The sequence below is a fragment of the Lepus europaeus genome, chromosome 5 (assembly GCF_033115175.1).
Source record: "Lepus europaeus isolate LE1 chromosome 5, mLepTim1.pri, whole genome shotgun sequence".
Lineage (NCBI taxonomy): Eukaryota > Metazoa > Chordata > Mammalia > Lagomorpha > Leporidae > Lepus > Lepus europaeus.
Window position 1 is genome coordinate 32,057,587 of NC_084831.1, and position 24,387 is coordinate 32,081,973.

The following is a 24,387-nucleotide window of genomic DNA, read 5'->3' on the forward strand; positions in this document are numbered from 1 at the left end:
CTGCCGCCTGTAGTGCTGGGATCCCATATGTGTGCCAGTTCAAGTCCTAGCTGCTTCACTTCCAATCCAGCTCTCTGCTAAGACCTGAGAAAGCAGTGGAGAATGGCCCAAATTTCAAGCCGTTGCAGCCACCTGGGGAGTGAACCAGCAGATGGAAGACCTCTCTCTCTTTACCTCTCTGTAACTCTGCCTTTCAAGATTAAGCTGAGGCCGGCACTGTGGCTTAACAGGCTAATCCTCTGCCTTGCGGCGCCGGCACACCTGGTTCTAGTCCCGGTTGCCCCTCTTCCAGACCAGCTCTCTACTATGGCCCGGGAAGGCAGTGGAGGATGGCCCAAGTCCTTGGGCCCTGCACCCGCATGGGAGACCAGGAGAAGCACCTGGCTCCTGGCTTCGGATCAGCGTGATGCGCCTGCCGCAGTGGCCATTGGAGGGTGAACCAACGGCAAAAAGGAAGACCTTTCTCTTTGTCTCTCTCTCTCACTATCCACTCTGCCTGTTTAAAAAAAAAGAAAAATTAAGCTGAAAAGATTACCTCGGTTCTTTGTCTCACATGGAAGAATTTCCAAGTGGACAAATCAGAAAGAAAGCAAGATGTATTTAAAAGCAAGATTTAGGGGCTGTAGCTGTAGCGTGGAGGGTGGGGCTGCTGCCTGCAGTGCCAGCATCCCATATGGCACCTCTGCCTCTCTGTGACTCTGCCTTTCAAATAATAAATAAATCTTTGAAGAAAAAAAAAGCAATATATTCAAATCAGAGAACTCTTGGCAGAGCGGCCAGGAGGGAGCTCTAAGAGAGGCAAAACCCAAACAACCTGGTGGTAGTGGGGTTTTTAAGCACAATTTTGGGGAAGAAAAAAACTTAATTAGTTTGACATTCAGTTACAAGGCAAAGAAAAAACCCCACCAGAAGACCTCATCTGTGATCTTATTTGCGTAGGGGTGGGACAGTTAACTTGTTTTTACACTAAACTGTGAGCTCAGAAAGATGGAATCGCCACTCCCTTGCTATTTTCATGGTAAAATTGGAAACTCCCAAGGAGTGGGGCAGGCACAGAACCTTGCTAAAGATCTTTTTTTGTTGTTGTTAAGATTTATTTATTTGAAAGGCAGAGCTACAGAAACAGAAGGGGAGAGGGAGAGGGAGAGAGGGAGGGGGAGGAGGAGGAGAAGGGATGGAGAGGGAGGGAGAGGGAGGGAGAGGGAGGGAGAGAGAGGGAGGTCTTCCATCTGCTGATTCATTCCCCAAAAGGTTGGATGCTGGGCCAATCCAAAGCCAGGAGCCTGGATCTCAGGTCGCAAGTCGGTGCCCATAAGGGATTCTGGTGCTGTAGCACCGGCCCCAATACTTTTTTTTAAGATTTATTTATTTATTTGAAAGTCAAAGTTATACAGAGAGAGAAGGAGAGGCAGAGAGAGAGAGAGAGAGAGAGAGAGAGAGAGAGGTCTTTTGTCCACTGGTCCACTCTCCAATTGGCTGCAATGGCCATAGCTGGGCTGATCCGAAGCCAGGAGCCAGGAGCTTCTCCTGGATCTCCCATGCTGGTGCAGGGGCTAAAGGACTTGGGCCATCTTCTGCTTTTTCAGGCCACAGCAGAGAGCTGGATCAGAAGCGGAGCAGCCGGGACTCGCACTGGTGCTCATATGGAATGTTGGCACTGCAGGCCCCCCCCCCCCCCCCATAAAGCTTTTTAAAGAGATCAGTTTATTTTGGTGCAGGCATTTTTGGAAATCCACGCATAGCTTTTTCATAATATACATTTTCTGTGAACTTCTGGAAGATCCTTTGTATATTATTACAATTGAAGAGCACTTTAATCCCTTAAAAATACACTAATAAGCTCTTAAACCGTTCTTTTATCATCTCTGACTTACATTTAGGTTCTGCCCCCACCTCATAAGATGTTATGCAAATATATCTAGAGGACTATTAGTGCTCAATTTCAGTTTGATTCCTTGTTTTCATAGGTACAAATGCTGAGATATTATCTACATAATTAAGTAGATAGGAAAGATAATAGTTGTACGGCAGTAATGTCAATCAGTTCTTTGATTTCCTTTTGAGTTTTATGCCAAAACCCAACCAGTCGTGTTCCTTCATCAGCTGACAATTCAATTAAATCCACCTTTGATTCTGTTGAAAGCAAAAGAACTGGAAACCATCTGACTTGCAAACTAAGTTGTTATCATTGTTATTAGAGCCATTCCCTTTCTCTAGTGACTTCTAAGCATCCTGATGACGTAGGCAGCGGTGAAATTTCAAGATATCCTTAATCCCAACACTCTAAGAACTACAATAGCATTGTAATTTAAATATTTCAGCAGCAGCTATAGATTAGCTCATTGTTTTGTAAATTACCATGCAAATTAGCAAACAGCCTGTCCAGTTACCAAATCAGATCTACTTTCTGTCAGAAAAACTGACTTCGCGTTTGAAGTCAAACAGATGTGATGAGGCGCTTCCCAGCGTGCACACCTCACTCCCGAGAGGTACTGAGCCTGCATGGGAGCCTGCCCTCCAGATAAAGCAAGGCCCTTTCATCGCAGCTAGCGCTACGCCACGATCCTTCGGTGTGCGCCAGGGCTCGCTCGCCAGCTCGCTCTCGCGGGCAAAAGGCCGCCTCTGACTACACCTGGGGTGATGAGATGCGCTCTTCTAAGTCGGATGTTTATCGTTTCCGCGCACTCTCTAACACTTGTGAATCCCAAACACCCTCATCCAGGCCCAAACACTCCATTTCCAATGCCTTGGCTCGCACTGGAGGATTCCTGGGGAGCACAGCCCAGCGTCCGAACGGCGCCAGTCTACAGAACGATCTCGAGAGCCTGGGAAGCGGGCGGCCCAGCTCCTCAGGGCGGAAGTGGCGGCTCGCTCCGTGTCAGTCCCCGCTAAGCCCTGCCCGCCAGTCGGCTCGTTCTGGCCAAGAAAAGCGTAGCAGATGGCGCAGCCCTGTTGGGACCAGCCGCGGTCCCCACGGGACGGAATTGCGGCTCCGGTGGTCCGAAACCAGAAACCCCGCGAAGAACATAGCGTGCGCAGGAGGAGGAAGACTATTGGTGGGACACCACTGGGCAAGGGCCGGAACTCGGGATTCGGGGCTCCCGTTCTCTTCAAGCCGGAAGCGAGGAAGGTGGGGCCGCCCTGGGCGTAGTCTGCGAGGGGAAGATTGTTTTGGTGACACCGCCTGCCGCGCCGTGCGCGCGCGATGAGGGCGGGTGTCTGGGGGTGTGGGGGGGCACTCGGAAGGGACGGATATCGCTGTGACACCGCGGGGAAGTGCTGAGGGGACACGTGTCGGTGTGGCACCGGTGCACGCTGAAGGAGCCGGTGGAGCCGGGTGGCCATGGGGATGTGGGCGTCGCTGGACGCGGTGTGGGAGATGCCGGCCGAGAAGCGTATCTTCATGGCCGTGTTGCTCTTCTCCTGGACGGTGTATCTCTGGGAGACCTTCCTAGCGCAGCGGCAGGTGAGCCCGGACCGTGCCCACCTGACCCCCACCCAGCCAGCCCCAGGCCAGCCTCGGCCTCGCCCCCAAGACCCTTGATGCCCGCTTCGGTCCCAGCACCGGGCCCGACCCCGTCGTCACTACCGAGCTCCTTCGCTTGGCCCGATGGCCGGCTGTGGCTTTGAGGGGTTCCTGATGCATTAGCGAAGTTTTCCGCAACGTTGTCGTGGGACCCGTGCCGGTGAGGGCCTGAAGAAGGGGAAGGGCTGTCGCTGGTCAGGCTTGAGCTCTGCCGCTCTGCCCGTCCTATTAGGATCCTTGGGCCCAGACCCAGCTTCTTGAGCTTTGGCACAAGCCGTCAGAAGGAAGCTGCAAACATGTTAGCATCACAGCCTCCGCATGACGTTTGAGTTCCCATGCGTGACCGCAGGAAACCATTTTCTGGAGGTGAAGAGTTTTGCAATCCTCCCAAGAACCTGCAGCCTTTTTTTTTTTCCTTCTTAAAGTGCTCTTATTTTTTTTTTCCTCGAAAAACATTTCTTATGGTTCATAAAGGCATTTTTATTATTTTTGCTTACAGACTGTAAACAAGTAAAGTAGAAAGTGAAAGTTACAAGGGTTTCCTAGAGGTAACCATAGTGGACAGCTTGCTAGATTAGAGACCTGAGCTTCTGCAGTCTCTCACTTCACCTGCGTGCTTCTGGGTTGTCACTGAGATACGTCAGTGATGGTGCCTGGGAAAACCTTTTTCTTTTAAGATTTTATTTTATGTATTTGAAAGAGTTAGAGAAAGAAAGAGAGGCCTTACATCCACTGGTTCACTCCCCAAATGGCCACAATGGTCAGAGCCGAGCCAGTCTGAAGCCTGGAGCCTCTTCTGGGTCTCCTACACGGGTGCAGGGGCCCAAGGAATGTTCCACTGCTCTCCCAGGCACACTAGCAAGGAGCTGGCTCTTAAGTGGAGAAGCTGAGACTTGAACCAGCATCAGTGTCCATGCCAGTGCTGCAGACCAGGGCTTTAACCCACTTAGGCACAGCGCCAACCCCAAACCTTTTGCTTTCTAACTGCTGGGACTCTTTCCTGTGAGCTTCCTGGTCTTCTTGCTCTGCATATTTATAGTCTACTTGTATTGTAAACTGAAAGTTCTAATTTCTGTATCTATGCCTAGTTCATGTCTGAATCTCTTTAGTCCAGATTTTCAAAACAGGTGTTCATCTGTTCAGCAGGAAACTGACAAAGAGCTCTGTGGATAACTTCCTTAGTGCAAAATCTAGCTGACCCAGAGAACAAGCTTTGTCTAAGTATGGCGTGTCTAAACCGAGGGGTGAAGGGTTAAGCATCTGTTTGCCTTACTTTAATAAAAAGCCTCGTTAGAGTAACTACTTTTCAGTAGTGTCTTGACTAAGTCATGCTTCGCTGTAATGCTCTCAGCTTTTGTCGGCACACAACAGTATATGGAGAAAGCACATATTGCTTAGTATTTGTTATTTGTGCCTCCTTTTATGTCACATGGGCTGAAATTACCTTTTAGAATTTGAAATAATGAGAAAGTTGGTCTTTCTCATGGACCTGAAACAGTTCTGTTAAACCTCAAATTTCCCTTCATTTGGCTCCTAGGACCAAATTCAATGACGAGCCATAGTATCCACTGATACTCAGGGTTAGCATGTTTGTTTCTCTTTTTCATGAATTTGCTTTCTGTATTATTGGACTGTTAAATTCTGAACGAGTGGTACCCTTATGATGTTATAACTTTGGTTTACATGTAAAGTCTGTAATAACAACCCTGATTTTAATTTTACATGGTCAGCTAGCCTCAGATAATATTCTGCTTTTACTTTCTTATATCAATTTTTGCAGTGGTCATTCTACCTGGTCAACTTCGTGTATGAGTGAACCAATTCAACAGGCTTAAGTGACAAGTTAAAGCTATAAACCATTCAATATATTTTTTTTAAAGATTTACTTATTTGGGGCTGATGTTGTGGCTTAGTGCAGCCTCTGCCTGCAGCGCCAGCATCCATATGGGCACCAGTTTGAGTCCTGGCCTCTCCTCTAATGATCCAGCTCTCTGCTATGGCCTGGGAAAGCAGTGGAGGATGACCCAAGTCCTTGGACCCCTGCACCTGAATGGGAGACCTGGAAGAAGCTCCTGGCTCCTGGCTTCGGATCAGCCCAGCTCCGGCCATTCTGATCATTTGAGGAGTAAACCAGCAGATGGAAGACCTTTCTCTCTGTGTCTCCCTCTCCCTGCCTGTAACTCCACCTCTCGAATAAATAAATAAAATCTTAAAAAAAGATTTATTTATTTGAAAGTCAGAGTTACAGAGGAGAGGCAGTGGCAGAGAGAGAAGTCTTCCATCTGCTGGTTCACTCCTGAAATGGTTGCAGTAGCCAGGAGTCAGTAGCTTCATCCCTGTCTCCCATGTGGGTGCAGAGGCCCAAGCACTTGGGCCATCTTGCACTGCTTTCCCAGGTACATTAGCAGGGAGGTGGATAGGAAATGGAGTAACGGAGACTTGAACCGGCACCCATATGAGATGGCTTAACCTGCTAACCAGTGCCCCAGCCCCCACATTCAATATTTGATCATTTTGTTTGACTATTGTAATAAGCAATTTACTATTTCATTAAAGTGTTTCCCTCAACATATTTCAGAGGAGGATATATAAAACAACAACTCGTGTACCACCAGAGTTGGGACAGATCATGGACTCCGAAACATTTGAGAAATCTCGACTATACCAACTGGATAAAAGTACTTTCAGCTTCTGGTCAGGACTCTATTCAGAGGTTGAAGGCACTGTGAGTATTGTTGAATACTTTGTAGTGTTTGTTTTCAGTTTTGTGTTTTTTGTGACACCATAGAGAGTATAATGCCTATAAGTCCCAGCATGCTTTCTTTTTTTTTCTAAAGATTTATTTATTTGAAAGGTAGAGGCAGAGGCAGAGAGACAGAAGTCTTCCATCCTCTAGTTCACTTCCCAAATTGCCACAATGGCCAGAGATGTGGCAGTCTAAAACTGAGAGCCACGAGCTTCCTCCAGGTCTCCCATGTGAGACATGGACTTGGGCCATTTATCTACTGCTCTCCCAGCCTATAGCAAAGAGCTGGATTGAAAGTGGAGCAGCCGGATCTCGAACTGGCGCCCATATGGGATGCCAGCACCATAAGCAGCAGCCCCTGGAATGCTTTCTTAAGCTTTGTGATTGATAATAAAGAGACAGAAACACAACTGCAGAGTCTGTTGAAAATTGGAGATTGTGTCTGCTGTCGCCTTGGGGCCAGGTGTGAAAGGGAACTTTGTGTCGTGCATTATTCTTGCTGTTCTTGCGGCAGTCCTTCCAGCCTTTACCTTGAGTGGCTGAGCCATCTCCTCCACACTGTGACCGGAGGAGTCTTTCTGAAGCACAGTTCTGGCCACATGAATTCCCACAGCAGTGGCTCGCTGTTTCCCTTGGGGTGATGTTCATGTTTCTTGTAGCTTTATGAGGTTCTTTGTGACCTGGTCTTTGCTTACTTGACCTTCATCATTTTATTCCTACCCCCTTTAAGGATTTTCCCCATCTCTATTGATCATCCCAAACCCAGCTTGGTTTCTTGTGACTTTGAGACTTTGCACATGCTGGTGCCTCTGTCTGGGGTGCCCTTTTCTTTCCTCCTCCTCTCCTCCCTCTCACTGGAAGCTGGTTCATCGCTACTCTTCCATTCAGATGCAACTGCAGTGTCATCTTTTCTAAGGCACTGTTTGAAACCCCTGCTCTCCTGGTCGGGCTAAGGTTGCCTGCTATCATTGTTCCAATCAGAGTACTCACCACCCTCTGTTGGAATTGCCTGTTTACTTGGCATCCTTTTAGTTCCTTCAAGGAAGGGTGATTATTCGTCATTTTTTATGTAGTGCCTGGCATATGATTCATTTATTGAAGGATACAGTGAATGACAGGTCATTTTTTACTTAGCCCATCTTACCCGCACACCAAAAGAAGAGTGGCTATCTGGCGTAGAGCAGTATTTCTCAGTCTTTTTTCCTGATCTCCCTCTTCTTTTCTTGCCTCTTTTACACGTTTCTTCCTAACACATTTCTTCCTGTTTGTTCCTGTACTTTATGAACGTGCACCATGGAACAGTTGGAGGTGTGTGGTGCAGCATTTCCCAGCAGACTCTGAGCTCAGCTGGTTGACTCTCAGCTCCACCAGACCAGCCAGGTGACCTCCAGCACATCATCAAACATTGTGTGCCAGTTTTCTCGTTTATTTCACTGTGCTGTGATAACAGTAGTTCCCCATTTATAGTGTTGTTGAGAGGATTAAATGAGTTTATTGTATGTAAGATACTTAGAATGGTACCCAATCCAGCGAAAGTCCTCCATAAGTGTTGTTTGTATCTAATTTGGTTAAACGATGACAGAATTGTCTAGTTTGTCCTAAAACTTTGCTTAACAAATATGGAAAGACCATTCTAGTGTGTTTAATTAGATCCAAGTTATTAGAAGCTGTTCTCCTTTCCTGAAGGTGATAAAACTTCCAAGAGAGTTAAATCTTGGTATCTTCGAAAAACTAATAAGTGATTGGAAAATGAAATTGCATTGGATTTTGGGGTACACAGCAGTTATTTTAGGCTGGCCGAGCTACAGCTATCGTGGGCATTTGGGGAGTGATGGATGGAATTGGATGGAAGATTCTCTCTCTCTCTCTCTCTCTCTTTCTTTCTCTGTCACCCAACCTTTCAAACAAATCCTTTTTAAAAGACTACATCAAAGAAACCATTATTTAAACTCTAAAGACCACAACATGGCCGGCACCGTGGCTTAACAGGCTAATCCTCCGCCTTGCGGTGCCGGCACACCGGGTTCTAGTCCTGGTTGGGGCGCCGGATTCTATCCCGGTTGCCCCTCTTCCAGGCCAGCTCTCTGCTGTGGCCCGGGAAGGCAGTGGAGGATGGCCCAAGTGCTTGGGCCCTGCACCTGCATGGGAGACCAGGAGAAGCACCTGGCTCCTGGCTTGGGATCAGCGCAATGCGCCAGCCGCAGCGGCCATTGGAGGGTGAACCAACGGCAAAAAGGAAGACCTTTCTCTCTGTCTCTCTCTCTCTATCTACTCTGCCTGTCAAAAATAAATAAATAAATAAAAATAAAAATTAAAAAATTGTTAAAAAAAAAAAAAAAGACCACAACATGAATGTGCTAAATTTATCTTTGGGGAACTAATAGCTGCATTTGCTACTGGCGAAGAAGCAAATTTTGTGTTGCTTTGAAACCCAGTTCTGTTTGAATGCGAGTTCATTAATTCCTATTTTGTGTTGACTAGAACCAGTAATTATGGGGAGGCGTTTAGCCTAGCAGTTAAGACGCCGGTTGAGTCACTTTTTCCACGTCAGGGTGCCTGGATCTGACTCCAGCTTCTGCCAGTGCAGATCCTGGGAGGCAGAGATGATGGCTCAGATCATTAGGTTCCCCCCATTGAAGACCTGGATCGAGTTCTCAGCTTCCAGCTGTGGCCCTGCCCGGTTCTACCTGAGTCCCTGTCCTTTTAGGCATTTGGGGAGTGAACCAGCAGATGGAAGCTCTCCCTTGCTAGCTCTCAAAAAATTTAATTAATTAATTGATTGATATATTTTAGTCACAAAGAGTAAACGAGAAGATTCACTTAGACGTTTTTTGCCTGAGTACTTTCTTTTTTTTTTTGTTTCTTTTTAAAGATTTATTTATTATATGAAAGTTACAGAGAGAAGGGGAGGCAGAGAGAGAGAGAGAGAGAGAGAGGTCTTCCATCCGATGGTTCACTCCCCAGTTGGCCGCAACGGCCAGAGCTGCCGATCCGAAGCCAGGAACCGGGAGCTTCTTCCGGGTCTCCCATGCGGGTACAGGGGCACAAGGACTTGGGCCATCTTCCACTGCTTTCCCAGGCCACAGCAGAGAGCTGGATTGAAAGTGGAGCAGCTGGGACTCGAACCGGTGCCCATATGGAATGCTGGCACTGCAGGCAGTGGCTTTACCTGCTACGCCACAGCACCGACCCCCTGAGTACTTTCTACTTGAGGGAACCTAAGCATGACCCTGTGTAATTAATGATGGAGGCATTATTCACACAAATATGGCAAAGTACCCGGAGGGAAAATGTCCAGCCTCCTAATATCTCACAAATGTCAAGAAAGAGCCATTTGGGGCTGGTGCTGTGGCGCAGCAGGTGAACACCGTGGCCTGAAGCGCTGGCATCCCATATGGGTGCCAGTTCAAGACCCGGCTGCTTCTCTTCTGATTCAGCTTTCTTCTATGGCCTGGGAAAGCAGTAGAAGATGGCCCAAGTCCTTGGGCCCCTGCACCCACATGGGAGACCCGGAAGAAGCTCCTGGCTCCTGGCTTTGGATCAGCACAGCTCCTGCTATTGTGGCCAGTTGGGGAGTGAACCAGTGGATGGAAGACCTCTCTCTCTCTTTCTCTTTGCCTCTCCTCTCTGTGTAACTCTGACTTTCAAATAAATAAATAAATAAGTCTTAAAAAAAAAAAAAGAAAAGAAAAGAAAGAGCCATTCAAGACATGGCATGGCTGGGAAGTAGGGTAGTGCAGAGTAGAAAATTCAAATTGTTATTTCTCCAATTTCTGAGTCTTTATACATGAATAGTTTTTCATTTTTTTAAAGAAAATATTTATTGGCTGGCGCCGTGACTTAACAGGCTAATCCTTTGCCTTGCGGCGCCGGCACACTGAGTTCTAGTCCCGGTTGCCCCTCTTCCAGGCCAGCTCTCTGCTATGGCCCAGGAAGGCAGTGGAGGATGGCCCAAGTCCTTGGGCCCTGCACCCCATGGGAGACCAGGAGAAGCACCTGGCTCCTGGCTTCGGATCAGCACAATGCGCCGGCCGCAGCGGCCGTTGGAGGGTGAACCAATGGCAAAAAGGAAGACCTTTCTCTCTGTCTCTCTCACTATCCACTCTGCCTGTCAAAAAAAACAAAAAACAAAAAACAAAACAAAACAAAAAACAGAAAGAAAAGAAAATATTTATTGGTGCTGGTATAGTGGCATAATGGGTAAAGCCACCATCTGACACCAGTATCCCATATGGATACCAGTTTGTGTCTTGGAAGCTCCACTTCCAATCCAGCTCCCTGCTAATGGCTTGGGAAAGCAGCCGAAGTGCTTGGGGCCCTGTACCCATGGGAGACCTCGAAGAAGCTCCTGGCTTTGGCCTGTCCCAGCCTGGGCCGTTGTGGCTCTTTGGGGAGTGAACCAGCAGATGGAAGATCTTTCTGCCTCTCCTTCTCTCTCTGTAAATAAAATAAATCTTTTTTAAAAACTATTTATTTATTTGAGATATGGAGAGCAAGATAGAGACAGAGACTGAGAGAGAGAGAGATTTCCCATCTACAATTTACTCCTCAAATGCTCGAAACAGCCAGGACTAAGTCAAGCTGATGCCAGTAACCTGGAACAAGCAGGTGGCAGGGGCCCTAGTAGTTGAGCCATTATCTGCTGCCTCCCAGGTACACAACTACAGGAAGCTAGAATTGGAAGCAGAACCAGGACTCAAACTCAGGCACTTCTGAATGGGATGTGGGTGTGGGAAGAACTGTGTTACTTAATTTGCCCTTGTGCCAAATGCCCACACCCCAGTTTTGACTTTTTATTTTCTCTCTTTTTTTAAAAATTTTTTTGACAGGCAGAGTGGACAGTGAGAGAGACAGACAAAGAGAAAGGTCTTCCTTTTTGCCGTTGGTTCACCCTCCAATGGCCGCCGAGGCCGGCGCACTGTGCTGATCCGAAGTCAGGAGCCAGGTGCTTCTCCTGGTCTCCCATGGGGTGCAGGGCCCAAGCACTTGGGCCATCCTCCACTGCACTCCCAGGCCATAGCAGAGAGCTGGCCTGGAAGAGGGGCAACCAGAACAGAATCCGGTGCCCCGATTGGGACTAGAACCCGGTGTGCCGGCGCTGCAAGGTGGAGGATTAGCCTGTTGAGCCACGGCGCCAGCCCCCAGTTTTGACTTTTAAGTCTCATTTTTCTCATCTTTAAAATGCAAAATGGATAGATATTAAACCACACGTCATATTGTGTGGCAAGAACTGAGCAAAATAATAGAATGAAGCACTTAGAATAGTGCCCAACACATAGCGATTGCTTGGTCATTGAGTTGCTTTGGGCAAGTTACTTGAGCCTTTCTAGATTTCAATGCCTCATCTATAAAATAGAAATATTTATACACCTGTCATCCCTAATTTTCAAGACTATAGTAAAAATGGCCAAAAAAGAATGCTTCGCGAAAGAGGCACAGGAATTGTTTTTATTGGACTCGGTAATTCTTGTCATGGGACGTCCCCAGAAGTGTGCTCGGTGAGATTAACGACATAGAGAAATTTCACCGTGTTTGGTTCTCCATCTCCAAAGTAGACAGGGTTTGGAATGGTGGTTTTCACATGTATCCATAGATAGGATACAAAGTTCCTATTAAAACTACCCTTGATACTTATTTAAAAGCTGGGCTTTAAGTAATAGGTGTTCTAGCTTCTCATTAAAAGCATTATAAATCTTTAATTCTGAATTATTTATTAGTGTTGGGAATAGGATGAAAGAAGCTCCATCCCAGGTCAATTAACTCAGCAGCTGGAGCATATGCCAAACAGTGGTGTCCAAAGCATGTCTTCTGGGAAAACAAGGTTTACATCCAAGATTAAGTTAGTTGTAAAGTGGAAATGCCTAGATGTAGAGTAAGAAAACTTTTTTTTTTTAAAATTTATTTATTTTTATCAGATCTGCGCTGATCCAAAGCCAGGAGCCAGGAGCTTCTTCTGGGTCTCCCACACACGTGCAGGGGCCCAAGAACTTGGGTCATCTTCTACTGTTTTCCCAGGTTCACTGGAGCGTGAACCAATGGCAAAGGAAGACCTTTCTCTCTGTCTCTCTCACTGTCTACTCTGCCTGTTAAAAAAAAAAAAAAAAAGCAATTTATTCAAACAATGATTTTTAACTTTAGTGTACATCAGATTCACATGGAGACTTCTAGGCCCCATTACAAATTTCTGATTTAATAGGTCTGGGGTGGGGTTTGAGAACGTGCATCTCTGACATCTCAGATGTTATTGCTGGTGCTGTGCTATCCAAAAACCTGTTTGAAGGGCCAGAATTGTGGCACCATGGGTTAAGCTCGTGAGGGCACCAGTTCAAGTCCCAGCTGCTCTACTTCTGATCTAGCTCCCTGCTAATGTGCCTGGGAAAGCAGCTGCTGATAGCCCATGTAGGGAGACCTGGATGAAGCTACTGGTCCCTGGCTTCAGCCTGGCCCAGCCCTGGCTATTGCTGCCATGTGGGGAGTGAAGCAGCAGATGGAGAATATCTCTCTCTGTCTCTCTGTCTCTGTAACTCTTGACTTTCAAATAAAATGAAAAAAAAAAATCTTAAAAAAAATTTGAGACCTGTGATATTAAAGCAACCCAACATGCCAGTAAAAATCTAAAAGATGGATGCTATAAACTATGACAACATTGTAGGAAAACAGGAACATCAAATACTGGAAATGAGAATATTACTTGGTATAAACATTTTACAGAACAAGCTGATGATGCCAAATATAGTTAAAGATCACCACTGGTAGATCTAAAACAATGCAGTGCAAAAAGCAAATTGTAGACTGATAACTATGATATGATATAATTTATATACTTTCAAAAAACATATGTAAATCACTGTAATGAGTTCAGAAATATAAAAAATGGAAAGAAAAGCTTATTTTGGCACAAAAATTTTTGGTATCCATCCATGTTTTAAAATATTTATTTATTTACTTAAAGATTTATTTTACTTGAAAGGCAGAGTTACAAAGATAGGTAGGGAGAGATAGAGAGGTCTTCCATCTGTTGTTTCGCTACCCAAATGGCTGCAGTGGCCAGGGCTGGGATAGATCGAAGCCAGGATCCAGGAGCTTCATCCAGATCTCCCATGTAGGTACAGGGACCCAAAGACTTGTGCCATCTTTAGCTGCTTTCCCAGGTGCATTAGCAGGGAGCTGGATCAGAAGTGGAGCAGCTGAGATTCTAACTGGTGCCTGTATGGGATGCCAGCATTGTAGGTGGTGGCTTCACCCATTATGCCGCCATGCTGGCTTCTAAATTTTTTATTATTTATTTTTGTTTACTTGAAAGGCAGGGAGACAGAGAAAGAGATGGGACCGGTGCTGTGGCTTAGTAAGCTAAACTTCTGCCTGCAGTGCCAGCATCCCATATGGGCACTGGTTTGAGTCCCAACTGTTCTTCTTCCAATTCAACTCTCTGCATATGCCTGGGAAAGCAGTGGAAGATGGCTTAAGTGCTTGGGCCCTGTGCCCGAGTGGAAGACCCAGAAGAGGCTCCTGGCTCCTGGCTTTGGATCAGCCCAGCTCTGGCCAATGCATCTGGGGAGTGAATCAGGGGATGGAGACTCTGTTTCTCCCTCTCTCTCTCTGTAAATAAAATCTTTAAAAAAAAAGGGGGGGTGGATCAGAGAGTGCGTGATCTTCCATTTGCTGGTTCACTCCTCAAATACTTGCAACAGCTGCGGCTAGGCCAGGCAGCTGGAACTCTATCTGTATCTCCCATGTGGGTGGCAGGAATCTGAGTACGTGAGCCATCATGTGCTGCTTCCCAGGGCACAAATTAGCACCTGGATTGCAGGCAGAACTGGAACTCAAATCCAGGGACTCTACATGTGTAGTTTTTTTACAATACACATTTTCTATGGACTTTTTAAAGTACTCTTCTTATATTATTTATAAGTACTTTTTTTAAAAAAGGTTTATTTATTTATTTATTTGAAAGTCAGAGTTATGCAGAGAATGAGAGGCAGAAAGAGAGTCTTCCATCTGCTGGCTCACTCCTCAAATAGCTGCAATGGCTGGAGCTGGGCCGATCCGAAGCCAGGAGCCAGGAACTTCGTCTGAATCTCCCATGCCTGTGCAGGGGCCCAGGACTTGGGCTGTCTTCTGCTTTCCCAGGTGATAGCAGAGAGCTGGATTGGGAATGGAGCAGCTGAGACTTGAATTGGTACCCATATGGGATGCTGGCACTGCAAGTGGCAGCTTTACCTGCTATGCCACAGTGCTGGTCCCTATAAGTACAGTTTTTTAAAAATATTTATTTATATATTTGAAAGGTGGAGTTAAACAAAGAGATCTGTTCACTCGTTTATTCCCTGGATGGCTGTAGCGGTTGGTGCTGTGCCAGGCCAGTCAGGAGCCAGGAACTCCATTTGGGTCTCCCTCATGGGTGGCAGGAGCCCAAGCACTTAGGTCATCCTCCATGCCTTCCCAGGCACATTAGCAAGGAACTGAATCAGAAGCAGAGCAACCAGGTCTCGAACCATGCCCCTATGGGATGCTGGTATCGCAGGCAGTGGCTTAACTCATGGTACCACAACGCAGGCCCCATAGGTACATTATTTATGGATACATATGTATATGTGTGTGTGCGTGTGTGTGTGTGTGTATATATATATATATATATATATATACTCTTGCAATATATGAATATATACAAAGTAGATTAGAGGAATACTGGGACTGGTATTGTGGTATAGCCAGTAAAAGCCGCTGCCTGCGATGCCAGCATCCCATATGGGTGCTGGTTCCAGACCCAGCTGTTCCACTTCAGATCCAGCTCCCTGCTAACACACCTAGGAAAGCACCAGAGGACAGCCCAAGTGCTTAGGCCCCTGCACTCACATGGGAGACCCAGAGGAAGCTCCTGGCTCCTGGGTTTGACCTGGCCCAGTTCTGACCATCATGGCCATTTGGGAAGTGAACCAGCAGATGGAAGATCTCTCTCTCTGTCTCTCTCTCTCTGTCTCCTTCTCTCTCTGTAAGCCTACCCTTCAAATAAATTAATTAATTAAAAAAAAAAAACAAACTGCTGTGCTAGAGCACGTAACATGGGGGACCTGACAACTCTGACCCAAGTACTCAGGCCATCATTCACTGCCTTTCCAGGTACATTAGCAGGGAGCTGGGTCAGAAGCAGAGCAGCAGGGACTCAAATTGGCTCTCCGATATAGGATGGCAGCAGCTGCTGAAGTGACAGCTTAACCTGCTGCGCCACAACACTGGCCCCAGTACATGTATACATTGTGTAATAATCAAATCAGTGTCATAGCCATCACTGTAAACATTTATCATTTCTCTATGATGAGAATAGTTAAAAAATTTCTCTTGCTGTTTTGAAATACACAATATAATATTGTTAACTTTGTTCATCCTACTATGCAAAAGAACACCAGAACTTAGTCTTCCTATCTTATCTGCATCTCCCCATGCCCTTACTTGTTTTTTAGTTTAGCTTAGTTTTTTTTTTTTTTCTCTTTAACAGCTTTATTGAAATATAATTCACATACTGGGAGTGGATGTTTGGGCTAATGGTTAAGATACCAGTTAAGTTGCCTCTGCCCCACATAAAAATGCCTGTTTTTGTTTGTTTGTTTGTTTTTTAAAGATTTATTTCTTTATTTTGAAAGTCAGAATTACAGAGAGAGTGAGTGGAAGAGAAACAGAGATCTTCTATCTGCTGGTTCGCTTCCCAGATGGCTGTAACAGGCAGTGCTGGGCCAGGCCAGAGCCAGGAGCTTCATCCAGGTCTCCCATGTGGGTGACAGGGGCTCAAACACTTGGGCCATTTTCCATTGCTTTAGCCAAGAATGTGTGGGTTTGACTCCTGGCTCTGGCTTGATTCTAGCTTCCCTGGCTCTGACTTGATTCTAGCTTGCTGCTGATGTGTACCCTGGGATATAGCAGGTGATGGCTTAAGTAATTGGGTTCTTGCCACTCGTGTCGGAAACCTGGATTAAGTTCTTCATATCTGACTTGGTCCTGGCCTGGTCCCAGGCGTGTGGGCATTTGGGGAGTGAACTAGCAGATATCTCTTGCCTGAGAAATAAATAAATAAATAAATAAATAATTTTTAAGGATTTACATAACATTCAGTTCATACATATATAATGTATAGACAAAAACATTTTTTTAAATTTATTTGACCAGTAAAGTTATAGACGGTGAGAGACAGAGAGAAAGGTCTTCCTTCCGTTGGTTCACCCCCCAAATGGCTGCTAGGGCTGGCGCTGTGCCGATCTGAAGCCAGGAGCCAGGAGCCAGGTGCTTCTTCCTGGTCTCCCATGTGGGTACAGGGACCCAAGCACTCGGGCCATCCTCCACTGCTATCCCAGGCCACAGCACAGAGCTGGACTGGAAGAGGAGCAACCCAGACTAGAACCCAGTGCCCATATGGGATGCCGGCGCCTCAGGCGGAGGATTAATGAAGTGAGCACAGTGGCAGCCCAAACAAAAACATTTTAACAGGGGCTGGCATTGTGGTGTAGTGGGTTGAGCTGCTGCTTGCAACACAGGCATTCTATATAGGGGTTCCAGTTCAAATCCCCACTGCTCTGCTTGAAATCCTGCTCCCTGCTAATGCACTTGGGAAAGCAGCGGATGATGGACAAAGTGTTTGGGCCTCTGCCACCACTTTGGGAGACCAGGATGCAGTTCCTGGCTCCTGGCTTCAGTCTGGCCCAGATCTGCCTGTTGTGGCCATTTGGGTAGTAAATTGGTACATGGAAGATCTCTCTCCCTCTCCCCCTTTCACACTGCCTTTTAAATAATAATAATAAAATGTTAGCAGTCTCAGCTTAGTATCTCAGTGGCTTATATTTTTAATACTAAATGAGATGAGTTTCTCTTTTTATTTTTTTAGAGAGATAATAATTTTGACCTTTTTTTTATAACATGTTGTCTCATATGATAGTTTCTGATACTATTCAAATATGACTAAAGTATGCTTTGTTTTATAGTTTATTCTTCTCTTTGGAGGAATCCCTTATCTCTGGAAACTCTCTGGACGATTCTGTGGTTACGCTGGCTTTGGACCAGAATATGAGGTATGTGATTCATTAGCATATTTTGTCAGTCTTTTTGTTTGTAAGCTTTAAACTGAAGTTAACTGTGTAAGTTAATTTTCTTGCTCCTACCATCATTAGACTAGCTTTTCTGTCTGTTCAGTCCTTGTCCACCCATGCTATGTCAGATAATACTAGTTACCGTAACAAAAACCCAGAATTTCAGTGGGTTTTCGCAACAGTTTATTTCTCAATCACATAATAGCCCAGTGTTAGTTTTTTAGTTAGCAGCTAGCTCCCATGTGGTAAATCGAGGGCTCAGTCTCCTTTCATCTATGAATTTGTCATCCAGTGCCTCATGCATATGCCTTCTTTTAACTTCCTTAGACCCCCCATGGTATATGTTCTTTGCATTCACATTTCATTGGTGTACCAGTCATTTGGTCTCACTTAAATGCAGAGGAGCTGGGAAATGTAATCTCTGTATAGGTGGCTACTGCTGCTTCTTTTTTTAAGATTTATTTATTTATTTATTTGAAAGGCAGAATTAGAGAGAGGAGTAGACAGAAAGAGAGATCTTCCATCAGCTAATTCACCCCCAAATGGCCGCAACAGCTGAGATTGTGCCAGGCTGAAGCTAGGAGCCTAGAACTCCATCTGGGTTTCCCACGTGGATAGCAGGGACTCAAGTATGTGGGCCATCTTCTGCTGCTTTCCCAGGTGCATTTGCAGAGAGCTGGATCAAAAGTGACATGAACTGGTGCTCTTATGGGATGTCGGCATTGTAGGTGGTGGCTTAACCCACCATGCCACAATGCTGGTTCTGCAGCTGCTTCTTTGGAACAAATAAATGTGTGCAATGAAAGGGAAAGTGTGAATTTTGTTGAACTCATGTATGCAGATGCTGCTTTTTTTTTTTTTTTTAAAGATTCATTTGTTTTTTTGAAACGCAGAGTTTCAGAGAGAGAGAGAGAGAGAGAGAGACAGAAAGGCACAGAGAGAGATCTTCCATCCTGTGGTTCACTCCCCAAATGGCTGCAGCAGCCAGGGCTGGGCCAGGCTGAAGCCAGGAACCAGGAGCTTCATCTAGGTATCCCACATGGGTGCAGGGGCCCAAGCACTTGGGCCATCCTCCACTGCCTTCCCAGGCACATTAACAGGGAGCTGGATTGGAAGTGGAACAGCCAGGACTTGAACTGGTGCCTATATGGGATGCTGGTGCTGCAGGCAGTGGCTTTACCTGCTACGCCACAGTGCTGGCCTCAGCAGGTGTTTCTGTGTTAAATATACTTAACATATTTCAAACAAAGATAGAGAAAGTATCTCCCAGAATCTCCACTAAACTGCCTAACTTGAACAGCCACTCTTTCTGGAACTCCAGTTAGTAGAACAAGCATTAAACTCCCCACTTAATGGATGCTACACACTGCTTCCTGGCTTTTCCTTGGAAATTGCCAGCTTTGTTACCTCCTTCCTGATTGTTCTACTTGAGATTGTACATCTCATCTATGAGTATAAAGGGTCTTCAAAATATTTATGAAAATGTGCACTATTATTTAATTCCATTTTCCATGAACTTTTTTTTTTTTCTTAAGATTTTATTTGTTTATTTGAGAGGCAGAGTTACAGGCAGAAAGAGGGAGAGGCAGAGAGAAAGATCTTCCATCCACTCATTCACTCCCCAGATGGCCAAAACAACCAGAGCTAGGCCAGTTCAAAGCCAGGAGCCAGGATCCAGGAGCTTCTTCCAGGTCTCCCACATGGGTGCAGGGGCCCAAGCAGTTGGGCCAACTTCTGCTGCTTTCCCAGGCCAGAAACAGAGAGCTGGATCAGAGTAGCGAGGACATGAACTGGTGCCCATATGGGATGCTAGCACCTTAGCCTGCTATGACACAGCGCTGGCCCTATGAACCTTTTTTTAAAAAAAGAGTTATTTTTTTTACTTGGAAGTCAGTTACAGAGAGAGGGAGAATCAGAGGGCAAGGAGAGTCTTCCGTCTGCTATTTCATTCTCTAAATGGTCGCAACAGCCAGCACTGGGCCAGGCCAAAGCCAGGACTCCATCTAGGTCTCTTATGTGCTTGGTAGGAACCCAAATACTTGGGCCATCTTCCACTGCTTTCCCAGGTGCATTAGCAGGGAGCTGGATTGGAAGTGGGACAGCTGAGACTTGAACTCATATGTACTGCCAGTGTCGCCGATGCAGGCTTAACCTGCTTTGTCACAACGCAGGCCCCTCCATGATTTCGTTTTTACTATTTTTTTAAAAAGGCTCTTCAAGTTTTTTTTTTTTTTTAAAGATCAGTTCCATTGTGTGGGTACACTGGATTTAACTCAGGTCATCCTGTGTCTCTTTTCTATATAGCCTTTCCTAAAGTATTCAAACTCTTTGAAGACCTTCTTATTTTGAATAACTAAGTATTAGTAATTTAATATAGAAAGTTTTCCTAAAAACAATGCTTCAGAAAAAGTTGAGTAGGGGCTGGTACTGTGGCGCAGTGGGTTAAAGCCCTGGCCTAAAGTGCCGGCATCCCATATGGGCGCTGGTTCTAGTCCCGGCTGTTCCTCTTCCCATCCAGCTCTCTGCTATGGCCTGGGAAAGTAGTAGAAGATGGCCCAAATGCCCCTGCACCCACATGGGAGACCAGGAAGAAGTTCCTGGCTCCTGGCTTCAGATTGGCACAGCTCCAGTTGTTGTGGCCAGTTGGGGAGTGAACCAGCAGATAGAAGACCTCTCTCTCTGCCTCTCCTCTCTCTGTCTCTGATTTTCAAATAAATAAATAAATCCTTAAAAAAAAATTGCTCGCTCTGCACTAATTCCTGAAGGTAATTTTCTCCATTGGATTTTGGTGTTTTGTGAAAACTTTAAGGACCTTCACCCGTTTTGCCCTCGACCAACTTTTCTGTCTCATTGTTTGTTTCTTTGCCTAGTCCCAACCAACCCCCTCATCTTGTCATCTACTTATTGGGTGCTCTTTTATCTTGCCATACTTTTGCAAGTAACATGAAATTTCTCCTTTTCCTCCTCTTTTACGACCCACTAATTTCTCTTTCTTCAGAGTGCCATCCCAAGTCTCATCACCTGTAAGCCTTCTTTGAATTCACTAGCATGTGTTGCTCTTTCTGTTTGCTGAATTCTTCTCACTATTAAGTCTGTGTGGCTTAAAGTAACTCATATAATACCTGTGTAATAAAAGAGGCATTGGTTTATTCTCCTTTGTTTGCAAATAACTTTTTTGAAAGTAGGGGTGACATTTCAGACCTTTAATTACCCATTTAGTCGGGCACATGGTTTGGGATATAACAAGTACTAAGCAAATAACTTATTGATTTGATCACTTTGTTCGTTTGAGGAATGAATTATTTTATATCATAAAAACTGCCATTTTTTTCTTCTTTTGCTTAGATCACTCAGTCCTTGGTGTTTCTGCTGTTGGCTACACTTTTCAGCGCATTGACTGGTTTGCCATGGAGTCTTTATAACACTTTTGTGATAGAAGAAAAACATGGTTTCAATCATCAGGTATAATAGAGAATTCAAATACTGTTTTAAATGGGAAGATTTTCTGTGCTCTTGCCATGGATTGGTAATAATTTAAACAGAGTTGCTGTTTTAGAGAATTAATTAATTAGGAAATAAAAGGATTGCAGATATGGTAAAGATTATAGTTTAGTCTTGCTATAAACTCTTCTAGTACAAATGTCTAGTGTTAGTAACTAAGTGAATTGATTTTAAACTAAAGTGCAAGACATTTACCTATTGCTTTATTCTCCCTAGTATAAAATAGACCTCACTGTATGTTAATTTGAAAAATTGCTTTAATAATGTGTCCTTTGTGTTCACTTCTTAGCTATCTAAAAAGCAAAATCAATTTCTCAGTTTGTTGTGGTGGTGGTATTTTTGTTTTTCAGACTTTAGACTTCTTCATGAAAGATGCAATCAAGAAATTTATTGTGACTCAGTGTATTTTATTGCCTGTGTCTTCACTTCTACTTTACATTATTAAAATTGGAGGGGACTATTTTTTTATTTATGCCTGGCTGTTCACATTAGTTGTTTCTCTGGTGAGTAAAAACCTTTATTTTATTTCGTTTTCTTTAACAAAGTTCCTTGGTGTGATTACTGTAATTTAATCTTCATTAGCATATAAACAGTTCTTAAGAAGCATTGAAATATAAATAGATTCTCACGAAAAGTTCCCTTTTGGTATCTACTTTTGGGTGTAGAAATAGGAGAGTTGACCACACGTTTTGCTCTTTCTGTGCTGAATCAGATCCTTGACATTAGGTGTTAGCCGTTTTTAATGATCCAGTTGTCAGACAGTTTTGGGCCATATATTTGTGAGTTGCCACTAGAGTGGATAAGTAAGAGTGGTAATTTAAAGATTTTTTTTTTTAAAGAATTGTTTATATGGCTGGCGCCGCGGCTCACTTGGCTAATCCTCCGCCTGTGGCGCCGGCACCCCGGGTTCTAGTCCCAATTGGGGCGCCAGATTCTGTCCCAGTTGCTCCTCTTCCAGTCCAGCTCTCTGCTGTGGCCCGGGAAGGCAGAGGTGGATGACCCAGTGCTTGGGTCCCTGCACCCACATGGGAGACCGGGAGGAAGTACCCGGCTCCTGGCTTTGGACCGGCATAGCGCCGGCCGTAGCGGCCATTTGGGGGGTGAACCAATGGAAGGAAGACCTTTGTCTCTCTCTCTCTCACTGTCTAAAGTCTGCCTGTCAAAAAATAAAAAAGAAGAATTGTTTGTTTATTTGAAAGAGAGCGGGAGAAAGAGAGACATCTTCTATCCGTTGGTGAACTCCCCAGATGGCCACAACAGCCTGGGCTGGGCCAGGCCGAAGCTAGGAGCCAGGAGCTTCTTCCAGATCTCCGACATCCCCACTGGGGCTGTTTTACACTGCTTTCCCAGGCCATTAGCAGGGAGCTGGATCAGAAGTGGAGCAGTTAGGATTCGAACTGGTGCCCACATGGGATGCCAGTGCCACAGACAGTGGCTTTACCAGCTATGCCACGATACCGGCCCCAGTGTAAAGATTCTTGACTGACCCTTAGTTCCTAAAAATCAGGATGTTTTGAAGAGAATAGATTTAGGAGAGCCAGGTAAAAGAAAGCATACACTTACCTGGCTTTCTTCTGCCCATTTCCCCCTGCCTGTGCCACCTGCTTTCTCCCTTCTCCTGCTTTGTTACTCCTTTTCTCTGTTCCCTTGTCCTTCCTTCTTTTGCTCATTCTCTTTCCTTCTCCCTCCCCAACCGTGGCCACCTAGTTTCTCCTCCCTGTGCACCCACTCACTCTTCTCCCTGTCCCACTTTCCCCTCCATCCATCTTTAACTCCTCTGTTTCCCATATTCTAAACTGTTTGATGACAAACATGCTACACACAAAGTTGTCTTTCATAGCCCCCAGAAAATATTATCTATCAGTTCTTCAACTCCACTGATGATAAGGTTTACTTCAGCTAGAATTAAGTAATGCTTCTTGCTTTGCTTCCTACTAGTGGGATCAAGTTCAAAAAATGAGTGCTAGTTAGATTTATAAGTATTTGTTGTATTGAAAGAGAAGAAATGTTCCAAAGACTTACAGAAGTGTTGTGAAATGTGTGGTTATGAACTGCAGGGAATTAACTTTAGAAGACTAAGTGGGGCCAGTGCTGTGGCACAGTAGGCTAAGCCTCTGCCTGTAGCACCGGTATTCCATATGAGTCCCTGCTGCTCCTCTTCTGATCCAGCTCTCTGCTATGGCCTGGGAAAGCAGTAGAAGATGGCCCAAGTGCTTGTGGCCCTTCACCCATGTGGGAAACCTGGAAGAAGCTCCTGGTTCCTGGTTTCAGAGGGGGCCAGAGGGATGGGCCCAGCTCTGGCAGTTTTGGCCATTTGGGGAATGAACCAGTGGATTGAAGACCTTTCTCCCTGTCTCTCCTCTCTGACTGTAACTCTGCCTCTCAAATAAATAAACAAAAATCTTTAAAAAATAAAAAAAGACAAACCAACTAAGAAACAAATATCACTAGCAATTCTTTTTTTTTTTTTTTTTTTTTTAAGATTTATTTATTTGAAAGACAAGGTTACACAGAGAGAGAAGGAAAGGCAGAGAGAGGTCTTCTATCTGCTGGTTCACTCACCAGATGGCCACAAGGGCGGGAGCTGTGCCCATCTGAAACCAGGAGCCAGGAGCTTCCTCCAGATCTCCCACATGGGTGCAGAGGCCCAAGGAGTTGGGGCTATCTACTACCTTCTCAGGCCACAGCAGAGAGCTGGATCAAAAGTGGAGCAGCCGGGACCCAAACTGGTGGCTACATGGGATGCCAGCACTGCAGGCGGCAGCGTTACCCACTATGCCACAATGCCAGCCAGTAATTCTTTTTTAGCAAAGACTTTAGGAAATGCATGGTATGGTTGACTCACAGTGTCAGAAATCACCAAAATAGTTTTGGTAGGACTGTTTATTGCCGTCTGGAGAATTACCACCAGTAGCATTATCTCCTAAAATAAAGTTCACAGGTTTACTGTGTTATTTAGACTGCTCAATTTTATTTAATTCATCAAAACAGTGAACTCTTACTATCTGGCACTATTTGGGTCTGGAAATACTAGAGCACAGTAGATAAATTTCCTGTTCTCAAGTAATTAATACACATAATTATTTTAATAAAGTTGAATTTGTATAATTATGAGTAGTTTTTCTTTAAGAACATATTCACAGATTGTTCTAACATTTACTTTTCAGGTTCTTGTCACAATCTATGCTGATTATATTGCCCCTTTATTTGACAAATTCACACCTCTCCCTGAGGGAAAGCTTAAACAAGAAATTGAAGTAATGGCAAAGAATATTGACTTTCCTTTGACAAAGGTGTATGTTGTAGAAGGTAAGGCTGCCTGGGAGCGAGAGGGTTTTATTCAAGTGGGTTTTTGTTTTTTTTGTTTTTTTTGTTTTTTTTTTTTGAGGACTTTATTCTTAAAAATGTTAATGAAAGAACAAATTAGCTGTCTTAAACTTTTGTGATTTAAAAGTTAGGATTTTACATTTGGCTTTTTAAGATTTATGTAGCTTAACAACATAGTACAGGGATAGAAACTGATGGCCTGATGTGAAATC

General features: G+C 45.0%; 1 protein-coding gene across 1 annotated transcript in view; it reads left to right on the forward strand.

The window, feature by feature from the left end:
* Positions 1-3,276: 3,276 nt before the first annotated feature.
* The window catches only part of ZMPSTE24 (zinc metallopeptidase STE24), a 50,689-nt gene continuing 29,578 nt past the window's right edge, over positions 3,277-24,387 (forward strand). The window contains exons 1-6 of the mRNA XM_062191051.1: positions 3,277-3,466; positions 6,105-6,251; positions 17,243-17,329; positions 20,693-20,809; positions 21,199-21,351; positions 24,016-24,157. Of these exons, the coding sequence (XP_062047035.1) occupies positions 3,344-3,466; positions 6,105-6,251; positions 17,243-17,329; positions 20,693-20,809; positions 21,199-21,351; positions 24,016-24,157 (769 nt within the window). The 5' untranslated portion in view covers positions 3,277-3,343. The remainder of the gene's footprint in view (positions 3,467-6,104; positions 6,252-17,242; positions 17,330-20,692; positions 20,810-21,198; positions 21,352-24,015; positions 24,158-24,387) is intronic.